Genomic DNA, 25257 nt, shown 5'->3' with positions numbered 1-25257 from the left:
AATAATCAAGAACGAAGAAAGAAGAACCAGGCGCGGAATTTTGGACTTTTCAGATTTATGACCAGACCTTAATGGTTTTTGGGTCCACAACATTATGAGGTCTCATCTTCTGAAACATCCAGATATAACACTGTGTGGATGGCGTTGTTTATGGGATGTCACATCGAAAGATTATAAAAACCGCAATATGAAAGGAGAAATAAGGACCATCTGCTAAGACGGCCCTTGTCCAGCAACGTTTACGATTAATTTTCCTTTTTTTGGTCAAAAATGAAAATTGCACAAATATCAAAGCCGCAACCCACTATCTCACTCGTCATGTTATAACGGAAGCTAGTTTAACTGAGCTGTGCATGTGTGGATGCGTGACTAAGGTTCTAGGTCATCTTGGATTTGTTCCGCAACAGTCTACAGACAAAATCGGCTGTTTGTCTGTAGACAGTCACGCGATTTTGTCTATGAGTGTATACTAGCCTTAAAGGCGTCTCGATGCTGTATAGGGTAAAGGATGAAGAACGCTCCTCCACAACTGCCCCCCCCCCTTCCCTGTGGTAATGATTATACTATTATTTATTAAACTTGGTATTAGAGAATATTTCGCGCGGACATATGGGTTTCAAAGAGGGGGATCCCTTCTACTTTTACTCATTTCACATGTTTCATCTCAAGCACGGGAGCAGTTGCAATAGATCCCAGTAACGAAATTGTTCCCACGGCCGCTACCTCGTCTTAAGTCTATTCTGGATCAGCTCTTTCGTAAGTTCTTTTTAAGTTTTGAAATATTAAAAACTGACCAGGGAAATTTTTATTTTAGTTTGTCCCTCGTAATAATAATAATAAATCTTTATTTCGCCATAATGGAAAATACAAAAGGTAATACAGTTTTTTAGATTGGAAGTCGACAATAAAAAAATTAGCACATAATTATAAAAATAATTTGTTACTTTTCTATTACAGCCTGCTTGCCATAAGTATAAATAGTTGTGTCGGATAGCAGGGGTTGTAAAATTTTTATTATAATAAAAAAAGTAAAAAATAATATTATTTAAAAAAAAGACTGAGAAACTTAATCTATTATAGTCAAGAATGTATGAATGTATAAATTTTCGGTAACTGACTAAAGTTCTGAAATTTCTGATATTAATTATATTTTCATAAATATATTTATGTACCCTGTTATAAGAAAAATTATAGTATTTGGTTGAATTTATTTTTAGTAATTCATGGCAATAGTTCAATCTTGTGTAATATAAGTTTAAGGATCTAAGAAATAATTTATAATTATATTTCATTAAGGCTTACAATTCGATATTTTTTCACATTGTAAAAGGATTTTTTTATGTTTTTTTTTCCTTTACGATATTTATAAACTTATGTGTGGACTTTTCTCATACAGTCAATGGCAACATATTGAAAATTCTTGGCGAACAAATCGTTACTATTAAATACTTTTTTTTCGGCAGTTCTAAGTTTTGTTGGCCGCTTAGTATTTACTGAGGTGTCATTGCAGACCCTTTGGTAACTTTTCTCTTAAATATTTAATGTTAGAATGCCCGACCAAACCAGGGGTAGTAATCACGTTTAATTTACAAATTAGAAGTTTACTGTGTTCTTTGTAGCACATTATGCGCAAAGCCTTTCTTTTGTAACTTTAAAAATCTTCACAGCATAGCTTCTCCAACTATGCCAGTTATACCCTGGAAAAGACAGATGTACAGCATTTTCAAGACGTTACTGTCTACTTGATACCTCAATTTTTTAAATTACATAGCATACTTTTGGAAGTTTTATACTTTTTTCATTAATGTGACTATGCCAACTTAAGTTATTGTAAAATTTGAACCCTAAGAATTTAACATTAATATCAAATCCCGTTAGTGAAAAAAACTGATTATTTTTCAACATTTAAAACCAGGAAATTGAAGTGAAAATAATCATTTATACAGCTTAAAAATCCATAAAACTTAATCACAGCTAGATATGAAACTTGTATTATCATTAAGTTGGAATAGCTTAATATTAACATAAACCTCATTTACAAAGCTGCTTAAATCATTGACATATACGTTAAAAGAAACGTATATAAAAATTGTAATATACAATAAAAGCAATAAAAAAAATTTAAAAAAGTTAAAAGAAAAGTGGTCCTAGGATTGAACCCTGAGGTACGGCACATATTCCAGTTCGCTGACGTGAAGTGTTATTGTTAACTTGTACAATTTGTTGTCTATTTACAAGGCATCTTTTACAAAATTAAATAGCAGTACCCCTAACACCATAATGCTGTTAGTTTCTCTAAGAATAGGTCGTGATTTATTGTGTCAAAAGCTCGAGTCAGATCGCACAGTATCAATATAATTAACATTATTTTTTTCTAGAATTTCATAAATATACTGCAGTGTACTCTGAAGAGTGCAACAAACCACCGGTTCCCCGACCCCGTCTAAAGCTAAATTGGCAAGAAGAAAGAGTTTCATTTTTATATATGAAGTTGTTTAATATTATTTCTAAAGCCGCTTCATTTGAAAACAGGTGTTACAACTTTATAAATTGAAGGAAATATCCCTGTCCAAAACGTAGGTTTATCTAATGTGCCAATGGGGGGGGGGATTGCTTCATTTATTATTTTTAAGACGTTTGTGGACATTCCATAAGCATAAGCAGGAGTCTTTTTTAAATCGTTTTATTATGCCGCCATTTAAACTATGAAGCCATGGAAATTTTTAAAACAATTGTTTTAAATTAAAAGAAAAGTGTGTATAATTTAGCGATATAGTATTGTCGGTCCTTTTCACTCAAAGAAGCCGACTCCTCATAGAAAAATAAATGTCTATCACCACTTCCTTCCCACGCCTTCAAAATCAAACATGTATAAACAAAAACATTGATATCTCACTAACACTCTCAACACGACACACAACAGTAACACATTTACACAGAAAACACACACTTTATGTAGTATAAAAACTTTGATTGAACCTAAAATTTCTATATTGTGTACACCATTGCATAAATTCATTTGTATAATTTAAACAATGTTTATAAATCCCAGGCCCTGAAGATGATCTCAATAAAGATCGAAACGTTGGCACGACAAAGAAAATGTTTTTCTAAACCTACATCACACCAGACCCATCGCACGATCTCTAAATAATCATTAAAAAAAATTAAAATAAAANTTGTTTTTTCATGTTTTAATTGTTTGTTTATATGATAATAAAACAGGCCCTGAAGATGACAGTATAAAACTGTCGAAAGCTCGGCGAAAACCGTAAGGAAGTTTTCTCTGTTTTGACCTCTTCCGAAGATCCTCTGAAAAGACTTCTTGTATCCAGCAGGTCGATAATCTAGTTCATCGTAACCAAGAAAGGTAAAAAGAAGAAAAATTGTGCCTTTAAAACAAAGCACGTATTTAAATTTGCAAATCGCTAAAACTTTACCAAAACTTGGAATAAATTTCAATAAAAAAACTGTATTGAGATTGTAGAAATATTGAAACTATTGCGTTACTTGTGAATTTACGTTTTTTAGGATTTGTTGTTTAAAATAACTTGAAAATTGTTTTTTGATCTGCTTATTTCCAACTCATCCAAGGAGAGGCTACAGACGTGGGATGAAAACGAAAAAATGAGACTTTTTTTGGCAACACTAGGTCGAAAGATATTAGAAAACTGTCAATGTTCTTGCCAATGGGCCCTAGGAGCCGAGAAAAAGTATCCTAACTAATTTAAATAATTTTTTCAAATATGTTTTTCTGCTTTTGTTGCATTACCAATACCTATAAGAAAATAATATGCAAGATCTTATTAAATTATATTAAATACATTAAAAACTTGCAAAAATTACCAGACCCTCCTAGTAAAGTAAAAAAGCATTTTTTTTAAATATGGCCTTATGTTTTCCATATTAGTCAGAGAACGTACTTGTGATGGTTGATTTGTATGGTGGAAGGGAAGTGTGATAGAAAATTTCAGCGGCGACAAACTACAAAGGAAGTCGAACCCACGATCGCGGGTTTAAATTGTTAACATATTCTTTTTAATTAGGGTTTCTGCCTTCGTAGTGCATATTTTTCAATGATATCAGTTTTTTATATTTTTACCTAGAATAAGAACATGAAATGCAGGAGTGTATTAAATGAGATTAGGTATATAAAAAGTTACAAAATACAAAACACTCTTTCCGTAAAGTAGGCCAAAAACATTTGAACAAAAGGAATTTGGATGTGTCTTCGGCCTGTATGTTTCAACCTCGCATGGCTTATAGAAATGGTGAATGATGGAGTGAATGCGGTGTTCAATCCTTTTTTAAAAAAGGATCGCATGGCGTCGGGTAAGGATAGACCTTTTTCTACGAGTCAGATCCTCCGAGGGCCACCCATCGACAGTGCCCTTGATACACGAGAGCTTCTCTGTCGATCCGGCCCATTGACGCTGCCATCCGCAGTTTATTATAATTATGTTTTTATTGCATTCTTAGCGTCGGAGAGCCGGATCGTGGTGGTTAAGTTCGGAGGTTGGGACGTCCCGGCCTTAGACGACTCGTCCGACTTTTCATTACCCTCCAGACCTATGTGTCCAGGTACTTAGACAACAACCATCGTTTTGCCAAAACGCTCCAATTCGTGGTATCTCCCCAACAAAAGCACTACGGAAAACCTGCTACAGACAGCAGTAATAGCGCTGAGGGAGTCGGTGCAGACCAGGTAGGCAGAGCCACCATCATCTCGCATCACCACAAGCGCGTGCCAAATCTTTTAAAGTTCTGCCGTACGAAACGACGAAGATTCAGGGTACACGCCACACATTCATCTTTCTTAGACCCGTCTGTAAAGGCGAACGGAAAACCAGCACATTGATTTCAGCTTCAAGAACTTACGGTAAAGGTATGGCGGAGTATATGACTTGGCTAAGCACGGGAGATCTTAACCGAACGAGTAAGGCTGGGAGGACCAGTCAGCCGGTTGTCCAGCTCGAGTACCCCAAGTGACCCAGCCCTGATGCTTCGCCTAAGCGAATTCCTAGAGGTCGCGTCCGGGTCTGAAGTCGCTCGTATATTCTACTACACTGTCATCTAAGGATCGAACCTGAAAGCGGTTGTCCCGGTTTGGCAAGGACGCCGCCACATAGCTGAGGGTGAGCTACTCCCTCCGAAATTTGGGCGGCATCACTCATAGCTGTCCGAATTGCTTGTTCTCAACGACCCTGATAGCAGAGCTTATCGAGCATCTGCAGGCGCGTTTTTCATACTTAAGAATTGACCATGCAAATCATAAAACAAAGTCAAGCACAGCAGCGAGTTAAATATTTTGATTATCGTTACATAGGATTAGTATAGTGCTTCGAGGTTTAAAGACGAACAATTTGTACTATTTATTTCCCGAGATATAAACACATCCGAAAATACATCTTTAGGATCAGTATAACGTAATCAGTATAACCCCCCCCCCTTAGCACCCTTTTTTCCTTTTTTTTCCTCCTCATCTAGCCATTCTACTTATATGTACTTAATCAATTTTCCTAAGGAGGCCAGCAGCCTAGGGCACCACTGGCCGAGCCCACCAGGCCGCAATCACTGGTCAGGTGGAACATCCAAGCTCCCTGCCTATTTGGGAAGATGTCTTCCCACCTTTTCTAAATGCGGGCTATATTAGAGGATTGCGGATAAAAACCATTTACACAGTACCGAGTACTCATGGAAAAGTCCACAACCTTCCCACAGCCCGGGGTTAAACACGCCCTGGGAGCTCAGGGCTCTATACTGCCTCCTTAGGCCAACTACCTGGTTATTATGTCGATTGGAACTGTGAGCTTTAACCCAAATTATACTCTTAATTTCTGCAATGATAGAGTCCCGCGGCGATTTGGTACTTTTAATCGCGGATATACACTGAGACTTTCTGACAAAATTATGGCATTGATTGCATCTAGAACGACTGCATACTTTATCGCTACTTTTAATGCTATCGCCTCTGCAGAAAATATTGAGCAAATATTTGGACTTTAATTAAAATTTGGTGGTTGTTGTCTGTATCTAAAATTGCAGCCCCTACGCCCTTCTGGAATTTTGAGCCGTCAGTATAAATAACTTTTGCCAGCGAGCCTGTCGCATAGCAGCCAACTCTGCGACCAAGCAGTCAAAAAATTAGCAGTGAGTCTCTGTCTTCTGAGATGCAGGGCTCTACATTAGTTTCCTCCTCAACGACATTGGTAGGGGTAGAGGATAGAGCACCAAGGCAAAGTCTAAGAGCTCTATTCTGTAGGATATCGAACGGAAGATTAAGATTCTCGGATGTCCTCCCGGATTTCTCTTTACAAATAGGATGTTCCTTGCTTTTTCTACTTGTTGTTCCTTATATTCTATACATGGTTTCCACCGGCATCATAGGCACCAGATGTACGAGAACTATTGTTCGACGAGGCACTATCAATACTTTTGACAAACTCAGTATAATTGTTAGGAGGATTTACTTCAATGGACTTTTCTTTTTCTGAACGATACTGATCCCATCGGGCTCCCCTAAGTTGACCCGAAACGGTCCGGGAGGACATCCCATAGGGCTGAAGAGGTGAGAGAAGATGAAATAATTGAAATGTCTGAAGCGGAAGGATTATTACCCGGATTTGAAACTAGAGTCGAGGATCCGTTATTTAAAAAACAGAGCCCATGCCGACCGAGCTTCAAGTAGGGTCGTACCTGCTGCGTCTTTAAATGAACAGCTCCAGCTTTGGTGGTGGGGATTAAAATATCCGCCTATTAAAACCGGGTGAGAGAATTGACCAAATAAATCATCCCATATAAGATTCTTACTTTGGATTTTGGTACTTATGTTGATAGACACTATTGTAACAGGTTGATAGCTTTTATGGCCACTATTTGGATGGAGTCGGGGAGATAGGACTCTAGGAAGCTTCTATTGGCAGGTAAGGAACTATGTTCCTTTGCATTATTTTGGCATACTTATGGACATTGGATTTATTCATGTCTCCATAATATTTAAATTTGAATTAAAGAAAGGTCGTTAGAGGTGAGAACGCTTATTATATCTAATTATTTTTCCTCATACTTACTCTGCTCCAGACTCAGCACTACATATTTCCATGGTTGAATGAGATGATACTATTTTTTAGATGATGAATTATTAGAGGATTCCTTTCGACTAATTTGTATAAAACTAAACCTCTTTCATCTACCATTTCTTTGTTAAACATTTTACGCACAGGTAAACTTTTGTTAAATTTGTTAAGAGTTTTATATATATTTCAGCCACTGAGGAGGCGTATTGGTTGCTATAAGATCGCAGGCGACTTTCGTGGGTAATTCCTTCTTCGGGGCTACCAGATTTTTTTTGACATATTCACTTTTGTAACCTTGGTTGGCCGAGCTCGGGTAGATCAAAGCAGTTGTTTCCTGAATTGTCGCCGCATAGGAGGGGGTGGGAAATCAGTGTCTTTTGAGCTTTCCTGAAAACCCGACAATAAGTCGTACTTATTTTTACTAAGCACAGATGCATATGTACTCTATCCATATTTTTCCATATTATCCTCGATTTTTTTTTATACCCCTCGCAGACCTTGCTATTAGCCAAGTGGTTTTTACCGCAGAGGATGCATACAATTTCGGAGTAAGGCCTAGTACATTCTATTTGGGCATGCTCTTCGCCATATTTCAAGCATTTTTGCTTGCTCCGACATTGAGAAACTATATGATTGTATCTCAGGCAGTTGGTACATTGTTTCACCGGAGGGATATATACTTAACTCGGCAGTAACTATCGTACATAGAGATGAACTCTGGAATTTTTTGACCACGGAAAGAAATAATACATGTGGACAACACGGTAATTTTAACCTGTTCTCCAACATTTTCAAATTTGCGCATTCGTTCAACCGATACTGTTTCTATTGGAGATTGCACTTATGTCTAGATTAATGTCTACATTTCTGATTACTCCTTTTTTAAAGTAAGAAATCCGGGAGATTTTCAACAACAAAGAGATTTTCTTTTAACAATATCGAACTTTCCGTTAAGTAGTTGGCTGCCTCTCTATTGGCAGTTGAGACTTTAATTCGATTCTTACCTGTTATGCGAATGTCTAAAACAGACTTTTTGTTTAACATGGGGTCCTGAAAAAACCATTTACCAAACAGCATTGGGTGGACATTGCCTAAATCTTTATCCATGCTTTCAACAAACACGAAAAAGGGTCCTGAATCATTAATATTAACCTGTTTTTCGCTAGAAGCCTATTTGTTTCTTTACGGGCATTTTCTCTCTGTGCTATCAGTTCTGATTTGCCTATGTCAGCTTTACTACATTTATTAGAAGAACTCCCTGTAAATAAAGGTTTGTTTTCGTTTGTGGCGATCTTTAAAAAAGTAGAATTGCTTATTCTTATAACATCTTGGAAGGAGAACTCATTTGCGCTGTTTGTATTAAATTTAGGGGTTACCGGAGGCGTGTTATTGGGGTGAGGGACCCCCTCCCCCCGATTCTACACTCATTGGGTACTTAATCTAAGTACCAGATAAGATTTGAAAACTCAGTTTATGACAAAACTAAATGAATGAATACGCTTATAATTACTGAAAATCAAAATACTTCTTTGTAAATTGATAACAAATACCAATGTCAAATGCAAATGAAAAGAGATGTAAAGAAAAGTGAATAATTTGAAGTAAAGGTTTGTCTTCTACTTACCACTCAAATACTCTCGGCGACAATACACCAAACCCGCTGGGCAGCAAAACACGTCTTTCTCGGTCGAAGTCTCGAGCATCGAAGTTCAAAGTCCAATTTGATGCATTTATTTTCCGAGAACGCCAGATGTATTTTTTACCCGCTCTCCCTTTACTATCACACACCATATGAAAAATTAATGAAAAAAACGTTATATCAAACTAATCACGGGTACAGAAGGAGCACAAAATGGTCCAGATTAACATAACTTACATATATAACAAAAATAATAGATGTAGATGTAGATGTAATATTTCAGGGTATGGTATACCGCGCCCTTTGAGAGCTATTGTATCCCCCGCTCTCTGCCTAAAGCACATCGGTGAGTCCTATTTCATCAAGAAACTTGATTAATAGGCCCGGTTTTAATGGTTGAAGCTCTTCTATGGTCACATTGTACATCCCAAAACATATCCTCCTGCGGGCTAATGTAGCTCCGCAGTTTGTTAGTAAGTGTGTTGGTGTCTTTTCTGCTTCCTTGCAGAATCTACATGTGCCATCTTGGATTGTTCCAATTTTCTTTAAGTGTTCATTTAATCTACAGTGTCCTGTTAGGAATCCTGTTAGGATTCGCAGTCTGTTCCTGCTTCCTTTGACACATTCTGTGATTTCTTTCTTGCCAAAATTGGTTAGCAGATTCTTGGATTGTCTATGTCCAATGAGTGAATTCCATTGTTCCTTCATTTTATTTTTGTCCTTCTGTCTGAGATATTCGTTAATAGTGTGGATTCCTATGCCACAGAAGGGTTCGGGTCATATCAGCGGTGTGGCAGCCCCTTTCCTTGCAAGGGTGTCCGCTTTCTCATTGCCTTCTACTCCCATGTGTCCTGGGACCCAGCAGAGGCTGAGTTTATTCTGCATACCTAGTGTGTTTAATTTGTTTTTGCAGTTCAGCACCATTCTTGGTCCTTGAACTAATGATACTTGAGCTTAGTGCTTTGATGGCTGCTTGACTATCTGACATGATAGCTATATTCTTGTTTTTGTATCCTTTACTTAGATTGAATTGGATACATCTTTCAATTGCGTGAATCTCAGCTTGGAAGATACTGGTGTGTTTTCCCATGGGTTCTGAGTATTTGGTTCCGGGTCCGAATACTCCTGCCCCCGTACCTTCTTGTGTTCTAGATCCATCTGTGTACCAAATCCACTCGGACACTAACTTCCCATCTCAACCCCATAGTTTGAATTTTCCCTCCTTTTTTGCCATTTTTCAAAGTGTCCGAGTGGATCGAGGTCACGATAGCTCAAGTGGTAGAGCAGCGGCGTATATATCCGAAGATCGTGTGTTCAAATCCCGCTCGTGACACTGACTTTTTTATCTCAACTAAAAACCTTTATTAATTGGTCAAGTGGACTACGAAAACTAGTGAGTTCTACAAAAAGCTTGTAGACGATGAAGGCAGATTTTTTAAATTTTTCAAATAGTCACTATCGCACTAGTTTAGACACTCATACAAAGCGTGACAATGCTACAGACACGGACAGACATGTGTCAGCACAATTCAAATATTTTTTACGACCATACTGGCCGATGCTGGCGCGTTCTGTACGTACACGTTCCTCTCAATTCCTGTAGAAGTGAATACTTATATACACTGATGGAAAAAATCAACGAACCACCCTTAATCTTTAATGTATTAACGTTTATTTATATTATGTATAACAAAAATAGGTTTGGTTATAAAAATAGTACATATAACAAGAAAATATTTATTTCCTAATTTAAAAAATTATTCAGTAAAGAATAAAAAAAAAGCAAATCGTAAACAACAAAATGTAGAAAACAAAACTTTTTGTCCACTTTAATATCGAGTAGCTATCAATTTTCTGAGACCACAAGGCAGCGTAGTTGTGTACTCTTAATTTAAACAATTACAAATTCACTTATAATCATCGGTGCTAGACCGTCCAAAATTATTCGTTTGAGTCTTAATGACATACCACATGCTCTTCATTGAGGGATGTTACCAAGATTAGGAAAGCATTTACGATTCCAAAAGGAAATTTTTCCACCCTTTTCCGAAAAACATAAATGAAGTTCCCGTGCAATTGCCAGCATGGATACAAAGACGAAGAAGGGAGAAAATTCCCTAATGAGGAACGATGCAGAAACAAAAATTGTAATTTTCAGTAGTTCACACAACCTTCTTCCTACTTTCGTTGGATGTAAGACAGTGTACATTGATGGAACCTTCGAGTATTGTCCGAAGTATTTCCTTCAGTTGTTTTCTGTGCACGGTTACTTGAACGGTCAAAAAAGTATGAGGATTGTTTCAGAGCTATCATAGATTGTTATGAAAAAGTTCTATTACGATTCGAGCAAAACAATCGATTTTGCAATGTGCACACACCAGGCAATTAGGAAAATTTAGCCGCTTGGTAAAATAAACACTGTAGGTTTCATTTGACAAAAGCATGGCGGGAGAAAATTCGGGTGGTCAATTGGTTACAAAGAAAAAAAATGCAACTGGATAAAATGGCTTCGGTGGTGCTTTAGTTTGGTTTTCCTTAATCCTACTGAAGTAGAAGACTGTGATTTGCTGCCGCTACGACCTCATGGCAACGACGAAGGATGTTCAAATTTGAAAAATACTTAACTAAATGTACAGATTTCCTTTTTATACTTTCGCGCAGACTTGTCTGTAGCCGCGAACGAAACAACAAATTCGTGAGAATCATATCACGTACACCTTGCGAAATCTTTTTACAGTCCACATCCTCCCATTACAACATTTGTTCCAAATCTATTATATATCGTGGTCCGATTGACCAAATAACTTCTTTCAATTAATTAATCTTTATGTAAGGTATTGGTTGAAATGAAAAAGCTAGTGTCACTAGCGGGATTCGAACCCACGACCTTCGGTTAAATACGCCGCAAAAAGGAAGACAAAAAGGAAGGAAAATTCGAAAGGTTCTAATTCCTCGTCGACATCGAACCAACAACTGTTGATATAATATATAGTTATTTTGTGTTTTGTAGATTAGAAATGGATCTATCTAAAGTAGGAAGGTCAACAAAGGAACCATGCTGAAGTGGTTATCGACTTACCGTCCAAATTCAACATCTAATATAATTACGGAAGATCCTTTAGCAATTATTGGATCACAGTCTAAAGTCAATGAAATCTATGCAGTGAGCAGGTACACTGTTTAAAAGTTTTATTAACAAACCGTTTTATTATTATAAGTTTTTAAGTTTTATTTATTTCAGAATAAATCCTCTCTACGTGGACGACGAGTACTGCGTGGGTCGTAATGACAATAAAAAAGACGGTTATAAGATATCAGTTGAAACCATCAGCTTGGACGACGAGGCTCAAAAGGCCGCCGAGGACAATTTCATGAAAAGGGTCAGGTATCCTTTGAACACGATACCCGAGGACAGGATAGACGCGACCGTCCCTCGTCCAGTTTGGCCGAAAGACGAAACGACACAGCTTATCGATGACGGATTCAAGACAGATCTATCTGCGAAGATACATAGGAAAGCACAACGGCAGATGTGCCTCTTACAGGATCCGACGTTCTTGAATTCGAAAATCGATTTTGCCACGAATAAAGCCGTCGCCGACCAGGAGACGGGCGTGAATCTGTCAGACGATGTGGACGCAAAAGATTGGCCAGAAAGAAAGCTGAAACTCATGATAAATGGGGACGTCAAAACAGAAACGAGGTCTTCAGCCAGCAGCAGCGGCTTCTCCGAACTGACGGCTTCTTCCTCTGCCCAAACCCTCTCGAAAGTCTATTCATCTTTGCCCCGCATCAAGCAGTCCTTCTTAAACGCCAACGTGGTGACTGGTCCCTTGATCGCCCATTCCTGCCCTAAACTTCCGAAGGAAATTTTCGACGAAAAAACTATTCACTTCTTTCAAAAAGAACGAATGGTGATAAAAGTAAGTTTTTAATATTTTTTTTCTTATGTGCGTGATTTTGTGACCAAAACGGTTGGAACGAATAAGATACAGATTCAGACGTTTAGTTAACCCATATAACCACTTGTTAATTCCTGGTTTTACTGGAAGTTTATTGGACGATGAGCAATGGCCAACACGAGTGCGTCAGGTTTTGTCATTAAACTGGTTTGTAAAAAGTTGTTCTCACGACAATCCTGGTCTACATATTCTCGCTCATGTCTTCTTCAGTTGTAATATTTGCTTATTTTTAGCTTTTATGGTTGTATTTATTCCTGAATTATTTCGTTTTTATTTTGGTTTGTCAGAGTCGTTTCTGCTTCCAGCATCTTCTGTGAGTTATTTTATCTGTCATTTCCTTTAACGAGATTAGACCAGTTGGTAAGAAGGAATTCTAGAGCCCAGTGAATTCAGCCCCTACGGGTCACCAATTGACCCAGTGCTAAAAAATGGATGGTTCTGTCAGAATTTGCGGAGATTATAAACTCATTATAAATCCTCCACTAAAAATGGACTCTATACCTCGGATTGAAGATCTGTTCCAGAGATTTGGTGGGAATCGGGTGCCAAAATGGAACTGTCTAATGCATATCAACAGTGTGGAATAGAAGACAGCTCAAGAAACATTACGTGGTAATAACAACTCAAAAAGGTCTTTACAGGTACACCCGCATGCCATATGGCATATCTCCAGCGCCTGCGAAATTTCAGAAGATTATCAGGGAGGCATAGATAGTGTGTCAGCACTTTTGGTCGATGTTTTTGTCGGAGCCAAATCATTACCAGAACTAAAGGGGCGGATCATCCTCGTGTTGGAGAAGTTTAAGGATGCTGGACTCACCTTATCTAAGAAGAAGTGTGAGTTTGGGAAAACTTCAATCGAATATCTAGGGTTCCGAATTGATGAACAGGGTTTGCACTCAACGGATGAAAAAGTGAAGGCAGTTCTTCAATCACTCAAACCTTCAAACGTTAATGAACTCCAAGAATTTTTAGGGTTCCTTACTTAGCTACATTTTTATGATCGCTGCCTAGGTCACTTAATCTTCTATATAAACTGTTGAAGAAAAGTTCGCAGTGGAAATAGGATGAAGAATGTGACAAGGCCATCCAGAACATCAAGAGAGTAGTGAAATCAAATCGATCATTACCTCACTACAATCCGGTTTACTCCGTTCCCTGATGGAGAAGAGAAGCATATTACGTTTGCAAGTAGGGCACTGACTAGAGCAGAAAAGGCTTATTCACAGCTGCATAAGAATGCTGCTGCGTTAATATTCGGAGTTGAACGATTTCATCTCTACCTGTACGGACGGAAATGGACACTAGTAAATGATAATAAACCTGTGCTTGCGAATTTTGGACCTAAACGGAGAATCCCAACATGTGCTGCGAAAAGACTCCAACGTTGAGCACTGTTACTGGCAAATTATAAGTTTGATATTGAATGTGTCACGACTAACAAAAACTATTTCATTTAATTATTCTTTTTATGTAAGGTCTTGGTTATGATGAAAAAGTTAATGTCACGAGCGGGATTCGAACCCACGACCGGCTCAATACGCCGCTTTTCTAACCCCTAACTCTAACAGCTCCACATGGCCACTTCAGTCGTTGAGAATTAAATCCTTATTGCACGACATTTGAAAAATTAAAAAAGAGAGAAAATTCGAAAGGTTCAAGGTTGAGATGGGGAGTTGGTCTCCGAGTGGTTCGAAATCACGATAGCTCAAGGGGTTAGAGCAGCGGCGTATTGAGCCGAAGGTCGTGGGTCGAATCCCACTCGTGTCACTTACGTTTTCATCTCAACCTAAACCTTACATAAAAAGAATAATTAATTGAAATAATTAAAATGGTCAGTTAGACCACTAAACATAAATGGACTAACGAAAACATCGCAGATTGGCTATCACGAGCGTCACTTCCAGAACAGTCAGAGGACCTTGAGGATATCGACCGATCACTGTACTATGCTTTTGAAGACAATGATCACCTTCCCTTGAACTTGAGAGACATCCTTTCTGCGACAAAAAAAAAAAAAAAAAAGATCGCTTATTAACCAAGGTTAATACATATCTGAATGTTGGGTGGCCAGAAAAACCAGATGAAGAACTGGTTCCATTTTCCCGGCGCAGGAAAGGGAAGAACTGCATGTCGAAAAGGAAATTTTGCTATGGAGATACCGGGTAGTTATACCCACATCATTGTAGTCCGCTGAACTAGAGGAGCTGCACTCATCACATATGGGAATATGCAAAATGAAAGGGTTTTCAAGGATAGGTTGGGTTGTCTAGGACGGTCAGAATTTATATACAGCTAAGCTACGCGGATGACACCACAATTGTACCTCCTAACTCCAATGTTACCCAAGCTACCTCCAAATACAGGAGCATCTTAGGCCCATCGAAGAATGGTGCAAATTCAAACTGACCGAGGAAATGCACCCAAATTACGTTCACGTTAAATAAACAGGCTTATGCGGGTCTATACGTATATAGTATGAATATGGCCTAGAATGCTCCCTTGTAGGATGCCGCCTTATCTTTGAGAACTCATTGCCGTACATTGCCAAAGCAAAGCCCTCCTTCAAAAAGCATCCATATGTTAGATAGGATTTTAGGATTAGATACAAAAAGGTGGGAACTGCTTTAATTTGATGAGAACTCCCGGGTGCCAGCAATGGTGTGGACTGGCAGGTGAGCGGTGTGAATATACAGGATGGGACTAAAAATGCGCCCTTGTGGGATCATCGAGGCGTCAGTATCTGCCTTATGTTTGTGGTCATGTCTCCAACTGAAAATTCATATTGGCTGTAAAATCCGGTCAGATCTACAACTCTAAAACATTTGTTATATTATGGAGTGAGACAGTAATTTAAAAAAAATTGTTTTCTTTGGTTCCTAGTGTACATTGGAAAGAACGCTCTGACACGCGTAATATTTTCCATTTAGTATCAGCGCAAATATTTTAATCGAAATCGACGATCCCACGCCCTCCCATTGTTAGTGAAAATGGATAAACTTTGGTCAATATTTCAGTAATCAACGATTCTGTCCGGCTTTATGTCAACCAAATGGCTTAACCTAAAAGAGGGCAGTGGCAATATTCAATTGCTAATCCATTATGGATCGAACTATCAAGATGTTTTTTAACAAAACTTTTTATTAGTATCATCGGTCTTAAATCCCAATATCTGGACAAGAGATTAAAGCAACATATCTATGGTTGCAAAAAACCCATGCAAAATCCTACAGCACTCGCTACCCACCACTTTGAACACCAACACAATTTTGACTTCAAAAATGCAAAAATATTACATACAGAACAAAACAAATATAAACTTAATTTCTTAGCAATGTTTTATATTAACAGAGATAAACACAGCATCAATTACAGAACAGATACATGTAAACTCAGTCGCAGCTACGCCAATATCATTAACCAAATACAATATAGATAACATACATATATCATTACATTACATTCCACACATCAAATACTTTTCACATAGTCTAATTTTCCAACAATTTAGCTTTCCTTTTCCTATTTATCCCCTTTCTATATAATCCTGAAAGGATAATCTGGCCGAACTATTACCAACACATTGTTCCCCTTTGTCGGCTTTTTTCACTTCAAAGAAGCCGACGCCTTGCACAAAATTGTCTTTTATATACCGACTTCCTTCCCCACCCCCTCAAAACCAAACATATATAAACATGAAACAGCAAAATCTCACTGGCACTCTCAACACGACACACAAGGATGGCACAATTACACAGAAGACAAACACTTTGAGTGAGTAGAAATACTTTGTTTGAATATAAAATATATTTTGCATTGTATAAATTCACTTATCCACATCCTAAATGTATTTGTTAAATGTAAACATTGTTTGTAAATCCCAGGCCCTGAAGATGATCTCAATAAAAGATCGAAACGTTGGCACGATAAAGAAAATGTTTTTCTGAAACCTACATCACACCCGATCGCATCTCACGATATCTGAATAACTATCGATTAACGGTCACTAATCTCTACACTTTTAAAATATATTTACAGTATATAAAATTTCCACCGTTATATGATTTAATTGGCCAAATAGGCATAGAGGAGTATGCCCTACAAAATTTGGTTTATCCTGTTTGGTAACAGTCTCTTCCTTGATCTTCATTACTAATCGATCCGCTCATTCTCGCTTTGTTTGCATTACATTTTGGCCGTCGATGACCTTTTTACGAATGCTCAACATCTCGCAGTAAATAATCCTGCAGAGTATTTCTCATCATTCAGTACCAAAATTCATGCAAGAATTTTTGGATTTATTTTTTATTTTGATTTTTGAGAGTTACGAAATAAACATTGTGATTTATTTTTTGTGTGAAGGCTGATTCTTCTAAGAAGAGTGAATAATTGATGTGTATTTAATATTTGATGCAGTAGAAATATTAAGTTGGGAAAAAAATGAAGATAAAAAGTCAAGTCACGCTTCGAACTGCCTATGATCGTTAATAGAATCACAAAATCTTCTTCTTTCACCTTAATTTCAATAAAATTAGAAAATTAATTATACTAAGCTTTGATTATAAGACGTCGCAATTGGTATTCCACGCGCAATTAAAATCTTACCAATTAATGTTTTTTAATGGAAAAATCTTTTGCTTTTAATAAAAGATGATTTTCCCTTGAATAAATTCAGGTTTTCATCTAGTTTCATATAATCAGTAGTCGGATGTGAGACTTAATGAAATCGGCAGCGATTGGCTGAAGTACGAATTAAATTTACTCCACTATCAGAGAATTTACACCAATTAAAAACATCTGTAACAGAAAAAATTAACAAAACAAAACCTGGCGAGAATACATTGTTGTTTATTTAATAGTTCTGAATTTATCAACCGATAAATACGTTAGATACGTCTTCATTAAAGAAAAAAAAACAATCATATATATCTTTGATTAGAAATAAATCGTTGTGCCAAGGAGAACATTTTTGCAATTATTAATTGCGCTTTTTGTTCACCGGTTTAAATTGTGAGCAAGTAGGATTGTTTGTGCTCATTTAGGTCAGTTGATAAGAACAACACAAGGTCTTTTGTGAAGTAACCGGTTAACTTTCCTCCGACCGTTCTTAGCCAACCATCACCAAAGAGTTCAGAGTTCCGTTCAACGAAGGCTCATTTCGTACGTCCTCAAGTAGAATTGTACACTTGTGAAATTAGACGTCGCAAACATAAATTTCGAAAGAATTGGACAAGAATGCCACCCACAATGCGCGAGTTGATAATCAACAATTTTTATTTTTTATAATCAATTATTTTACTTGTTTCCTATATATATTTGTACTTTAATACAAATGTGATCACAACACTTTTTTTTTCAAACGGTCACAGTATTAACACTAATGCCAGCGGTGCACCCGTAGGACACATGCCATGAGAAACCAAAATGCTGGCACTTAGTGTGAGGGATTAAGGAGCAAGGAAGTCTCGTGGACATCGTCATTTAAGGCGATGTGGCGGGTTCTCGGGGTTGGAATGTATAGGGGGGGGGTAAAGGGTTCGAGAAGTAAGGTTAGGATGGATCGAGAGGTTGGCATGAAACTTTTAGAATCAGGAACAGATAAGTTCGTTACAGAAGGAAAGGTTAGTGGCGTAGTAAAGGGCTTTGATGATTAGTCTGAGCACTTCTGATTGGAAGGATTGGATGCGCTGAATGTTGGATGACTTGACAGAACCCCACAGTTCCACTCTGTGATTGCTCTCAGTAAAATCTTGCCCCTCGGGTCTTGGTCGCCCACCCTGCGTAATATATATATATATAAAATCTTGTATAAAGATCTTGTATATGTGCGACCCTAGAGGTATTCATAGTCGTGCAAGTTTTCTGTTCAGTTGTCTCATAACTCTTTCTTGCCCAAAGTTATTTTAGAGCAAGACGAACTTTAGCAATTTTGTTTAAGGCTAGCAGGAAATCCCACCAGCGCAGTGTTGTTCCGGCTTTTTGCCAGTGTATTGGCAACAATGATTTATTAGGCGCCAATCTAAACTCATAGAATTTCCCGCTAGCCATTTTGCAAAATTGCTAAAGTTCAGCTTGCTTGAAAACTACATTAAAGAGTTGTCTTGTGTGGAGATTCCACGTAGCCGCCTAGGTATAGTTCTAAGTATTTGACTTCAATGGAAATTTCTCTTCATTGATGTAAAGTGAAGGGCAAGACTGTTTTTTCAATGTGAACATGCAGTAATCATCAAATCATGTCAGATGCCAGCCCAGCACCGATGCCAGATCTGATTGTCTTGAGGAGCCACGCTCTTGTGGTAAACGATAGAAGAGTTTGAACATGGAGTGATAGGATTAATTTCTTTGCCTTTGATATTAGTTTTTGTTTTATATTAATTATTTTAAACTGTATAAAAAAACTTGGTATTGATGATGACAGAAGTAAATAATGAGACATCATAATATTTAAAATTTATGGTTGATTTTGAATTAACGCTTGAATGGCGCCCACTTTTTGACTTTGTTTTTCCTTGAAAAACCAACTTAAGAAAGGATTAAACAAAACTATTAAAAAAGGGTTTAGAAATCGTCTGAAAACCGGAAGAAAAACTTATGTTATAGTCGTAAGTTCTTGTATGGTTGAGGGAGTTAGCAGGGCTGCCCCTTGGATAGCCCCGTCCAAATTGTTTTCCTTTCGTCCTCATTTCTTTCTTCTTCAGGCGCTCTTGGGTTTTTCAAATTTCTAAATCATATTCTCTAAAGCTTATTTGCGGGAAGTTTCTACTTTCTTTCAATATTCCAACACCGATGTTTGAAAGTTTTCGTGTGTGCGGTGTGTGTTGATGCGTGCGAGAGTCCTTACTTTTCCCGTTGCACTTAACCCACTTACATTTCCCAATCTTACTTTTTTCTTTACAGATGTTTTTGAACAGATAGCAAGAATAAAACGTTGCTCACGTGTCAATGAAACTGTTGGAACGTCCTGAAAAATTCACAGTGCAAACAGTAGTTAGCATAACAAAAATAGAGACCTGCTTGAATCAATCTTCAAGTCCAAACATTTCTGATTTCTTAGGGAATGAAAGACGTCAAGGGATAAAAATGAAATTATTTTTACTTTTGAGAAATTTCCGCCGCCAGTGGTCTGCGGTGTATATGTTTTGAGAAAATAAACCCTCACTTCCTAGTCGCCTTTCTACATCATCATCATCCTATTCATGAATGTACCCATACAAACAAACCAACAAACTCTGCCACTCAATTTGTTATCGTATTAAGAGCGAGGAGGTCTCGTGGCCATCGTTATTTGATGGGACTTTCTTCAGATGGGACGTAACCGATGGGGTGGTCTTCAGCAGTAGAATGAAGATCAGTATGAAACGCAAGGAAGCGGAAACGGATCAATTCTTTAACGAAATGAACGTTTAAGGTCATTGTGCATAGTGAAGTCTGAGACGTAGTAAAAAAACTTGGAGTAATCTTCTGAGGACCTATTTGAATACTTGGTTTAGTTTGATATTAGATGGAATGGTGATTTTCCAACTTACAAATAAGTAATACGATTTTCACCCGGTCACAGCATACGCTCAGCACTGCTTATTCTCAGACATGTCTTTGAGAAACCAGCCTTGGCTGATACTCTCGCTGCTGAAAGATTATGGGACAAGAAGGTCTCTCACAAAAATAGATAGTATTCAAAGTATAATAATTTATACGAATCTAACAGCCAAAGTTAAAGTAGAGAACTCGCGACGCCTTTTCTTCAAAATTTGAACCGCAATATAGGTTTTTCATCATTATTTTATAAAGTTTAAATGAACTACATATAATATTGATATTCAATTGTTTTGACGTTTCTTTTTGTTCCACAATAAATTCAGCTATAACAATAAAATATTGTGAAATTTCTTCTGGATATCTTTACGGTGACCTGTAGCTTCGTCGTTTCCGATCATTTTGCTCCGCCTAGTCTTTATTTGTTTTTCTATGACAGGAGCTTTTAACCACCTAAAACAAAATTATTTATTTCCCATCCACATAATGGGATTTCCTCGTTGACTCACGCAGCACTAAATTCTGTTGTTTGGTCGTTCAAGATCATTTTTGTCTATAAGACGCGTTTCGGCTTCTCGCAAACTTCGACCAAACCATCAAAAATAAGCGGCTAAATTGATCAGGAACGACCATATTACCGTTTCCCCAAAATTCTTATCTTAGTAGAGATAAATATTTATTACTTCCGACGTGGGCCGCTTTCTTCTGCGTTCCACCTGTGATTTCCAATAAAATAACTACCGCTGGGAAGGCAAAAAATAAGGTGTAATGACAGAATGAATTGAAACTTGAGAATAATTGCCATAATGAAGTGAATGAGATACCATAATATACTATGAAATAAAAATGAGTTTAAATGAATTAGGAGCACCAAGGGGCTTCACTAACAGTTAACAAAATGAAGACGCATGAATGAAATAGAGTATTGACATAGATAGGTCGAGGCGAAAAAGCACTCTGAGGTGTGACTAGAAGACTTAGCTCGGTTTATCAGAAAGAATCTGCAGGATTAACAAAAGAAGGTAAAATTAATAATTTTCTTATGATCAAACAGAAACACAAGAAGAGGTTTTGTAACGTATATGGTGTAGTTAGAATAAATACACAAGACACTTTTATTACATGTTATCTTTGAATAACCACCATTACCATTTTTGGCTCTGTATATTTCTGCTGTTTCTGGTCAGGTTGAAGCATCGACGGAAGCGACAGTCCGGATACGGTAAGCCAATTCCCATACCAAAAGAGATGCGCGAAGAGGCGTCGAGGAAAGTGCCTTTTACAGGAAAAAGTGCATTTTCCAAGCAATTGCTATAACTTATACGGTTTCCACTCTATTTAGATAGCAGCGGAAGAAAGGATTTTTAAAAGACTTAATAAACCCCCTTAAAACGTATAATTGGACATGACCTCATAAGCTGACTTTTCCAATAGACTCTCGAATGATGTAAACATTAATTTGAAGAAGAAAAAAATATTAATAAAACTATTTTTTTTTCTCAAATTCCATTTTCTTTAATTAATTAAAAAAATAAAATAAATGAATCGGTAAAATCTAGTCAGAAATAGTTATGATTATCGGCGTCAGTCTCGCTCCAATTATTTCCTACACTTCCGCTGGTGATCAGTGTTTTCGACCGTGTCTAATTTATTAACCAAATGATGAATGTAAACTTGGTCTTCCACACTCCAATTCGCGACCACTAGTTATTCTTACAAGTCCATTTGCAAATGAGATTCTCACAAAATTATATAAATAGGAGTATTTATCGTAGAAACTAAATCGGACAAGATGATCGTTTCTTTTTTTCCTCCAGTTGCATTTTATATGTAAAAATATCCCATTGGTATTTAGAATAATAATCCAGTCGGCCCGTGTGAACTGGTTCGACCACCGAATGTCAAACGGGTCGACTGCTTGTGCATCATTTCACCAACTCTTGCTAATAAATACACCTCGCAATTTAATAGTCCTGGAAAGCCTGAGAAACGATTATGGCAAATCTGTATTTCTGGCCGGTAATATTTCTGGCTCTGCTTTGCCCATCTTCTTTATGAGGTAGTTGAGAGGGCAGAGTCGAGTATAACAACCCTTAGTTTGGCCTTTTCCATTAGTTTTGGTCCTCTATCCTCCGTTTTGTTTGAACATTTCGAAAAGCTGAAACGCATCTAATAGAAAAAAATGATCTTGAACGACTCAACAACAGAATTTAGATAGACAGTGTCAGACAAAGAGTAAATCCCATGACTTGGATGGGAAATAAATAATTATGTTTTAGGTGGTGAAAAGCTCCTGTCAGAGAACAACAAGTGAGACTAGGCGGAACAAAATGATTGAAAACGACCAACCTAAACTCCGAAGCTAAATTTCCTGTGGAATAAACAGTTCAGACAGAACCATTAAAACAATTGACTGTCACTATTGTGTTTTTATAACATATATAACTTTTTATAACATTATGATGAAAAAAAACCGATGATGCGGTTTAACTTTTGGTTCAAATTTTGAAGAAAAGGCTTCGCACTTGCTTGCCCAACTTTCTCACGTTAAGTTAGGCTGCAAGATTCATATTTTCACGATTGTACACATTATAAGACCTACAAAAGAAAAATCGTAACAAAAACGAATGAATAATTTTGTTATTGTCGTTTTCAGGAGTTTCCAGGTCGGCCAAGGGGAGATTTTACACTTGATCAAGATCAGGCGGAAAAGTTAATAAAACGGTTGAAAATTAGAAAACAACAGCGGTGCATCTGTCTGGTCGTCATTTCGTTTTTGAGCATCGTTGTCTTCATACTGTGTGTTGTTGTTGTTAGTCTATTAATTACGAATGGAAAAAGGATTTTTGGCTCTTTGTAAGAAATCAATTCATGCACAAGTCACAATCAAAAATGTTTTTCACTTAAAGAAAAAAAAACACAAAACACGTTCTTACAAAATGAGTGAAGACAACAAATCAAGACATATCAGATTCTCATATGCATGTATATAAAGGAATGTGTATAATGGAAAAATAGTAAGAGAAATATGTAAGTAGGAAATATAGAGACTGAGACAATAGTGAGAGAGAGTGAGAGAGAGAGAGAGAGAGAGAGAGAGAGAGAGAGAGAGAGAGAGAGAGAGACATTGGTGACTTTTCAAACTAGGATCATCTTATTAAAATGATTCATCTTTATGTCCGTTTAGGTTTCAATCATCCTTTCTTGTACATAACCATTGTAAATAACAATATGCAAATTATTAATTGTAATGAGATGCACAGTTTCTTCTTTATAAAATAATTTCAAAAAGTTCCTACATTTCATAATTGATTTTTATTTTCTGTTAACGCTTATTTATTTGATGGATATTGTTTTATTTAATGCAATCTGTTTTGCACTACAACATATGCCTATTACTATTTATTTAAAATGCTAGCATCAGATTATTAAAAACAAAATCTGAAATCTGATGCCCAGTCATGGTAATGAACATCCCAGATTATTGTGACCAAATTAAAATTATGCTTCTCTTTTGGTGAATGCTAATTTATTTGTTTTGTGTTACATCATTGCTCATCTGTTATACTTTATTTATGTTAATAAGTCATTGTCAATAATTGAGACAATCAATTTTTGTGACAAAATGTGGTGTCATGTAACTATTATTTATATGAATTAGAATCAAACTATGAGATATCGTGTAAACATTCATCATATACGATAAGACTAAATATTGAATATTGAGAATAAACAAAAGGGTAGTACTTTAGTTTTTCTTCTCCTAAATGCCTTGTCTTTTGGTAATTGAAAACAGGTAAAAATTCTTTCAGCATTGGACGGTAATTTTCCCCAGATCATCCCACTCCACTATTGTCAGTCATTGCAAATATAAAATGTATCCTGCACATACAAGAATATGAGCGACCTGATGATCAGGCGTAATCAAGATGCAGATTAATGTTCAATATAACTCAGATGATAATCTATAGTACTATATTATTTATAGGTGGACAAACATGTAATGGTCATCGCCGGCTCTCTATCATAAAACGGAAAATTATGTGGGTTTTTTTCTCATTGACACACATATTTTTTCTCATTTTCTTAAATTGCTAACCTCAGGTGCATATAAACATAAAGATTTTCATACTCCCTGCTTCCCTCTGAAGAGCCAGGAGTCCCGACCGATGGCCAAAAACCCAGATAGTACATTGAGGAACCTCCACACAATGTCCCAGTGAAAAGCCGGCAGACCCCCATCAGGTGTCATAAGATTATCCAGTACCATACAATATCCCTTCACTTCTCAACACTTCGACAAGTCTGGTCACATTCAGTCACTCGAGAAGACACAATACATGATGATGATGATTGGTGACTAGGAGGGGGTTTTATGTTCACCAAGCACTGGTGTTCATAAATTGGTTCTGGCTTATTGTACTATTCCTAGTTCCTTGGTTCTATGCATTTGACTCACTTCTTTTAAAAGTATATATTAGCTCCTTTACTATTGTTGATGCAAATTCTTTTCCTTGATTTTCTTTACATCCAAGGTTATGTCTCTATTGAACAGTTCGCATTTGAAGATAGCATGGGTGGCTATTTCTTCCTCCTCATTACATAATTGACACATGGGTCAACACTGAAGATAACCATGTTATGTAGACGTTTTCCGAGATGCCAGTGACCGGTATAGTCCTATCACTCCTCTGAGATAGAGCCCCAAGTTGGCGTCATCAGAATATCCAGTACGATGAATATCCCTTCAGAAAAGAAAACACAAAACATTCTATATAAATTTAAAAACACTGATAGACCTGAGGTACTAAACAACTACCGTGCATAGGTCTGTACATAATTGACGACATAACCTCGTATGTCCCTTTCTCTTCTCATTTCAACCTCTGTAGACCGTGAAACAGTGCCAGTCTTTATTTGCCATAATTTGGTATAAGTCTATGCTCAGCAATTTCCCCCATTTATCTCTTACAGTGGGGCTTCCCAAACCGTGGTCCACCGACCCCTAACTAGGGGGTCTGCAGTGAACTTCTAGAAAAATGAATAG

At 37.2% G+C, this 25257-nt stretch overlaps 1 protein-coding gene across 1 annotated transcript; it reads left to right on the top strand.

Moving 5' to 3' along the window:
• Window positions 1-709: 709 nt before the first annotated feature.
• Window positions 710-23498, top strand: LOC112126656. The gene is made up of 4 exons (XM_024226129.1): window positions 710-756; window positions 11726-11886; window positions 11957-12638; window positions 22867-23498. Exons 2-4 carry the CDS (start codon window positions 11771-11773, stop codon window positions 23068-23070), a joined length of 1002 nt encoding a protein of 333 aa, XP_024081897.1. The 5' UTR covers window positions 710-756; window positions 11726-11770; the 3' UTR covers window positions 23071-23498.
• The last annotated feature ends 1759 nt before the right edge of the window (window positions 23499-25257 follow it).

This window comes from Cimex lectularius, unplaced genomic scaffold (assembly GCF_000648675.2).
Source record: "Cimex lectularius strain Harlan isolate CLEC.00 unplaced genomic scaffold, Clec_2.1 scaffold66, whole genome shotgun sequence".
Lineage (NCBI taxonomy): Eukaryota > Metazoa > Arthropoda > Insecta > Hemiptera > Cimicidae > Cimex > Cimex lectularius.
The sequence above is the reverse complement of the archived record's forward strand: the minus strand, read 5'-3'. Positions and strand labels throughout refer to the sequence as shown.

Bases quoted from the DNA above. Each gene is read 5' to 3' on its own strand.
- LOC112126656 (XM_024226129.1), top strand. From the start codon at position 11,771: ATGCTGAAGTGGTTATCGACTTACCGTCCAAATTCAACATCTAATATA. The intron at 11,887-11,956 runs GTACACTGTTTA...TATTTATTTCAG, and splicing joins GAAATCTATGCAGTGAGCAG to AATAAATCCTCTCTACGTGG. The intron at 12,639-22,866 runs GTAAGTTTTTAA...TGTCGTTTTCAG, and splicing joins AAGAACGAATGGTGATAAAA to GAGTTTCCAGGTCGGCCAAG.